Source organism: Chinchilla lanigera, unplaced genomic scaffold (genome assembly GCF_000276665.1).
Source record: "Chinchilla lanigera isolate Chin_1 unplaced genomic scaffold, ChiLan1.0 scaffold00025, whole genome shotgun sequence".
Taxonomy (NCBI): Eukaryota; Metazoa; Chordata; class Mammalia; order Rodentia; family Chinchillidae; genus Chinchilla; species Chinchilla lanigera.
The window spans coordinates 23,025,271-23,031,648 of NW_004955426.1; the positions used below are offsets into that span (position 1 = coordinate 23,025,271).

Sequence of the window (6,378 nt, forward strand, 5' to 3'; positions counted from 1 at the left end):
TTAGTCACAAAAAGACACATTACTCTATGATTCCATTGATATGAGGTATTTAGGATAGTGAAACCCATAAGACAGAGAATAGAAGGGCAGTTATTAGGGCCCGGAAGAAAGAATGCGGAGTTACTGTTTAGTGGGTACGGTGTTTTCACTTTGCAAGACGGAATGAGTCATGGAGATTGGTTTCATAACTGTGAATGTATTTAACTCTACTAAACTGTATACTTAAAATAGCTGGATGGTGTTATGAGATATATATTTTACCCCAATTGAAAATTTAATTAGAAAAATCATACATGAGCTAATCTGGAAATGACCATCTTCTGTATCATTGTTTCGTTTTGTGTTAAAAGGACTGCACTCTGTATCCCAAAGAATCTTTGCAATAGGAAGCATTTGTGAGTGGGTGACTGCCTCTGCTTCTGTGTTTTATATCTTGTTCTCCAATTTCCTTAGCTACAACCTGGGCAGTGGTGTGGCGTCCATCATGGTGAACGGCTCCTTCAATGATGGCCGGTGGCACCGGGTCAAGGCAGTTAGGTAAGCATCTAGCACTGCAAGACACAGTCAGCCTGTGTGCGGGTGGGCTGTGGGTTGAGTTCACTTCCAGTCCCAACATCCTATTCCCCAACTGCGCCTGACCTCCTGTACTACTACTCCTGACCAAGGCAATCAGTGTATTTTGCCACTAAGTCCCATTGTGCCCTCCACTGACCCTGTCAGGCCAGTGACCAGACCTCCTCAGCCACATGGAATGGCTGCCTTTTGGAGAAAAAACTTGTTAATGGCTAAACTGAGGGAGGGCCTTGACATCTTTCTTTGTTGCTTTGTTGTGCTGGGGATGGAACCTAGGACCCCAGCCAAGTGCTCTACCACTGACTGTACCCTTAACCCCTTTACTTTCCTTAGTAATTTTTAGTTTTACTACCTACATCCACAATGGGTCCAAACTCATTAATGCTAATGCTCATTTAAGATGAAGGACCCAGAAAACAATAAGCTGAATAGACTGTTTGCTGTTCCCTAAGAATTTACCATGACCTTTTCCCTAAGGTCAAGAGTGGGGCCTGGGAAATATGGGTTTCGGCATGATCTGTTTCCTCCTCGGCTCACGTGTTGGTTGTGGTGGGTATGGCCTTGCTGGGGCTCTGGGGCTAGCTGCTATGCCTGCCTTTGATACCTTAGAGGTGGTCAGGATACAGAGGCAGATCTGGGCCTGTCTACTACAGGCGGAGAAACCCTTGGGATAATCTGTAGTGTTTTTTGATGAAGCCCCAGCTCTAACTCTTTAAAAAATGAAATGTTTTCCCATAATGAATATTTACAGGCTTGGCTCTGAAGTTTATTCTGCAAAGCAGATCAAAATGCACACAGTCCAGCTGAACTCCAGAAATATCCCTAACAAAGTGGCTTATTTTTTTCTCAAATCCATCTTTAAAGAGGGTGTCTCAGAGGCATTTAAAGGAATACGAAATGTTTTAGTTCTTAATTCTCATTATCTGATCCTCACAATCCCCACTTTGGAATCATCAGGGAATGCTCTGCTCTCAGTTTCCTTGGGTGGGGATGGAAGATTGAGTAGTCACACATTGTGGAAGTATTTAAACCTTCCATAGTTGTGGTTTGATTCTATATATCAAGGTAGACACTGTGGGGATGCCAGGTACTGCCTAGATATCTAAGGAAACTGATATTAAATGACTTCCCCACCAAGGCCCTTTGTGTTCCACATCATAGTGTGGCCTACCCACAACTCTACAACTAGGATTTCAGATGTTAAGAGGAATAAAGCAGTGGGATGTTCCCCTAGATGAACTTCAGATGTTAGAGCACTCAGCTTGGTACTGCACAGACAGTTCAATGGACATATTCTTCCTACTGACATCACTGATCCCACCAGTGGGTCCAGCATTACAGTAGGGGCTGAACAGCAGGAGCTTAGCCAAGGAACTGGAAGGGTGGGAGGACTCATACAGATATGACACACTGCAAGCAGACAGGCCTACCAGGGATGGTACAATAGCTCTAAGTGGGAACTGGGTCAAGGCTACAGTTATAACTAGGCCAAGAGGGATTGGGTGGATACCTTAATCCTTTGTAGCAGGCTCCAGGGTCAGAGATAAGAAAACTGATGAAGAGGAGATCCCAAAGGAGGGCTTCCCTGCATAGTGTGATGCTCTGGATAATCCTGGTCTTGCAAGCATCATTCCTAGCAGGATAGAGAAAAGTTCTCATTTATTAAACATCTCCAGGTCCCAGATAATTTACACACTTCACTTTTTCTAAGTGAACAGTCATAATAAATAAGTTGTATGATCTTTATTTTATGGGTAAGAAAGTCATTATGGGTAATGTTGATAAGAATAGCAACACACCAATTTAATGGTGCTTTTAGAGGAAGATATGTACCGGATTCCATGCTCTGTGCTTTGTATGGGTGACCTCTGACCTCCGCAGTAGCTTTGGAAGATGGGCATAATTATTCCCATTTTAATTGAGGATGCTGAAGCTCCACAAATTCACTTGCACATCCATCTCCTGTTACAAGACACATACTGTTCACGATATATGAAATGCGTAGAATAAAACCAAACCTTTCCCTGATGGTCTTGCATCCTACTGGGAAGCAACAGAAAATAAGTAATAAACATGATGAACAATACATTATGAATGATGCTGAAGGTGATATCACATCCTTATCAAATTTGTCATAGATTGGAGGATATATCTTCGTTTCAGAAATATGAACAAAATTTAAAACTCTTATAATTGATAGAAAAGACTAAGAGGGGAAAATGCAGTATTTAAAAGAAGCAGACAGGTTCCCGGTACCGGAGAAAAACCAAAAAAAAAAAAAAAAATAAAAGAAGCAGACAGAGCAGCAAGGCAAGCTACTGGGGGCATTGCCCATCGGGGCATTGCCCGTCAGATCATCTAGGTGTGAGGTTCTAAAAACTAATTTCCAAAATGGGGAGGCTGCGCATAGTTTCTAGGGTGAGGACAGAGCTCCAGAAAGTTCCCCAAAGCTCAGTGCGGCAAGAGTTGCTGTCAAGAGGGAGACGTGGGTTGGTTCCCCTCTGAGATACAGAAGCCCTGGTTTGGGTTCTGGGTGCCCCATCATTTAGCACAGAACCTGGCACACAGTAGGTTCACGGCTTCTTAATTTAAATGATTAGATCAGCTCCAGAAATGGTAGGTTTTGGGGGGGTTGCTTTGTTTCGCTTTACTTTAAAGGGATGGCCAATCGGGAAAGATTACTGTGGATGACTACGGAGCCAGAACTGGAAAATCACCTGGCATGATGAGGCAGCTCAACATCAATGGGGCTCTGTATGTGGGTAAGTGATCTTTGGCCAGCTCTAAATTTGGCCAGGGATTTTTCTTGTTAGTTTTCTGTTTGCTGCGGGGCTGTGCACTTCACTGGGTCAAATACCTGGAAATCAGGAAGCTATCCAGATAGTCCACTCTTCCATTTTTTGAACTTCTGACTCATGCCTGAGGGGACAGGAAGGGACTTATTCACATGCTTTTGTGCTTTGAACCTATGCACCGGGAAAACCATGCTTTTCTTGTTTATAGAACAGGAACTTGCTTAATATAGCTCCACCAATTCTCTCTGAGGAAGGTGGATGTGTCTCTCTGGCTTCTCTCAGAATAGAATGAATATGTCTAAAAATGGCTTATAATCCACTAACATAGACACATAAAAATAAAAAGATATCCTTACATGTTTTCTAAAAAAAGAACCAAATTGAAAGCAGTCAACCTCAGTATATTTCTTTTGGTTTATGACATCCCTTCTAATGACATACTATATTTTGTTGTTACACAATATTTGAAAACTTAGATACTATTTGGTTTCAAGGTGATCCTTTGGGCCATAAGTCACACATGAGGTGGGTATTTGTAGCCTTTTGCTCTGTGTCGAGTTGATTTAAGTTGTCTTGTTCTTTCAAGGATGATTGTAAAACAGATGTGATGCACTGAGCAGTTTGTACTGTCAGCCAGGGGACACCTTGACCAGGGGACACTCAAGGCCACTGTGGAGAAGTACCCCCGCCCCCGGCAACTCCTCTTAGGCTCCCTGTGTTTGCTTTCTGGCAGGTGGGATGAAGGAAATCGCTCTGCACACCAACAGGCAGTACATAGGAGGCCTTGTGGGCTGCATCTCCCACTTCACCCTGTCCACCGATTACCACATTTCCCTCGTGGAAGATGCTGTGGATGGGAAAAACATCAACACTTGTGGAGCCAAGTAACACCAGCTGGCCTTGCCCAAGGGACATAGCCTCTATACTGAGCATCCCAGGGGCCTCAAGACCCTGCCTGATGCCACACACAGAGGCCTGGGGACCAGGTGTGTTTCCTCTCATCAAGAGAAAGTGTACCCTGATGGAAACTGAGCACCAAGACAGAGTCCCTGGGTGGCCTTTCCTGCCGACGCTGTGGGCCAAATGCAATGGGATACTCTGCGTAGGAAGCACTGGACTTTTGGACTTTGCTCATTGGATGTGTAGAGTCTGTTAGAGATCCAACATCAGTGCAAATTCCAGAGCCTGTCTGCTATAACCCATTGACTGTGTTGTGATTCATACTGAGACAGAGAGAGAGAAAGAGAGAGAGAGAGAGAGAGAGAGAGAGAGAGAGAGAGAGAGAGAGAGAGACCCAGGACAGTATTAAAATACTTCTCTCCTTCCCTGACTCATGACATTCTTACTGACAGCAGAACAATGACTGGGTGACCTTGATCTTCCAGTTTCTCACCTTGGCCCATGAACTGATCAGATTAATCCCTTCCACTCCTCACTGGCTGACTTAGTGTGATCTTAAAGTTCCAGGAAAATAAAGGTTGGGGGAGATTAAACATAGAATCATAATCATAATGTGGCCCCCTTCACAGAGTTTACCTTGAATGTGAAATCCCTACTTTTTATAATGCAAATCTAAGGAAATGGGCTCCATGATTTTGTAGCTGTACTTTTGTATGTGTATATTTTTATAGCTGCAAACTGTCCACACAGTATACTTTTGAAAGTTAGGGTGGAAAATCCTAATTCTTGCACACTTTCCTAAAAGTTGTCTCCCAGAGAAAACTTGTTTGGGCCCTTTGCGGTGTGAGTGGAGCAGAAGAGATGATCTGTGTGGTATCCTGGGGAGCTGCCTGTTCTCTTCACTATGCATTGATGGCTCAAGGAGATGCATATGAAGCTTTCCAAAAGAAGCAGATTAAAAAGGAACATGTGCTACTGAGGTTGGGTCAGTGTCATTTTATTTTAAGAGAGAGGAAATATCTGCAGTAAAGTGGATGAAGAAGGCTAGAACCCATTTATTCACTCATGGAGTTGCTCCTGATTTTGTAGAGACCATGTCCACACGTGGATGCTAAGGTATTTGGTGCTTCCCAGACTGTGTGGGGTGGGGGTTGTTCTGTCTGCATGGCCCAAGGGTCTGAAGAATCAGAGAAACAGACTCCTTCCTTCTGTACGTCCACTGTGTCCCTCTGCTATGCGTGCATGTGACTCTGGGGACAGCTGGCTCAGGGCAGATCCCATGACAGGCCTTGCTAAGGGAAAGGTGGAATGAATGCTGCCTGTGAAGAGGGGGGAAATATGATCTAACTCACGCGAGAACCTATAATTAGTGCCAGGGTTGACTTGACACTTGTTTGTGCAGCATTCAACAGAAACCTTTGAGCTTGTGCAAAGAGATTGTAGACAAATTAAGAATTCTAAAAATGAATAAATAATCTAGAGAGGTTTGCCTTGTATCCTAACCTTCTGTCTCCTGTCTTTGAGAGTCTTTGGTAACCAGGGTCCTTCCTACTAGAGGGGGAATGGTAATAACAACAGTGATAGTAATCCTCCTCTCCTGCACGTGCCCCCTGCTGAGTGCCATCTAGAGAGAAGGTACATGGTAGAAAGGAGGTCCTGCCACTTTCCCACTGCCATCACTTCAATGACTTTTCCTTGAGATTAATAGGGCCAGTGTTTCCCCAGATACAATGGAGTTGCTTTCACAGCACATTTTGAATGGATTAGCCTCCAGCCAGAAAAAAAAAAAAATGTGATTTTAGCAAAGTATCCAGCTGAATTGAAGCCAGGGAATTGTCTTATTCCATGCAAGTGTTATCCAGAGAAAAATGCAATGGGGTGTGTGTTGAAACTGAGGAGAATTGGGAACCACCTCCTCTGTGGGTGGTAAGCAGATGGGGCTGAAGGCAGGGAGTGATATGGATTCAGGGCAGGAAGGATTCTATAAGTGAGAGGGCAGCGGAGCAAAAAGACTCAAGAGGATGGGGAGGCTCAGCATAGGAGTTCAGGGTTAGAGACAGTGTATCTCAAGCTGGGACCAAAGCTCTTCCACCCTTTCTGGGGACAAAAT

The 6,378-nt window shown here is 44.1% G+C and overlaps 1 protein-coding gene across 1 annotated transcript in view; it reads left to right on the top strand.

The window, feature by feature from the left end:
• The window catches only part of Egflam (EGF-like, fibronectin type III and laminin G domains), a 174,003-nt gene extending 168,756 nt beyond the window's left edge, over positions 1-5,247 (top strand). The window contains exons 21-23 of the mRNA XM_005386224.2: positions 454-537; positions 3,232-3,335; positions 4,102-5,247. Of these exons, the coding sequence (XP_005386281.1) occupies positions 454-537; positions 3,232-3,335; positions 4,102-4,256 (343 nt within the window). The 3' untranslated portion in view covers positions 4,257-5,247. The remainder of the gene's footprint in view (positions 1-453; positions 538-3,231; positions 3,336-4,101) is intronic.
• The last annotated feature ends 1,131 nt before the right edge of the window (positions 5,248-6,378 follow it).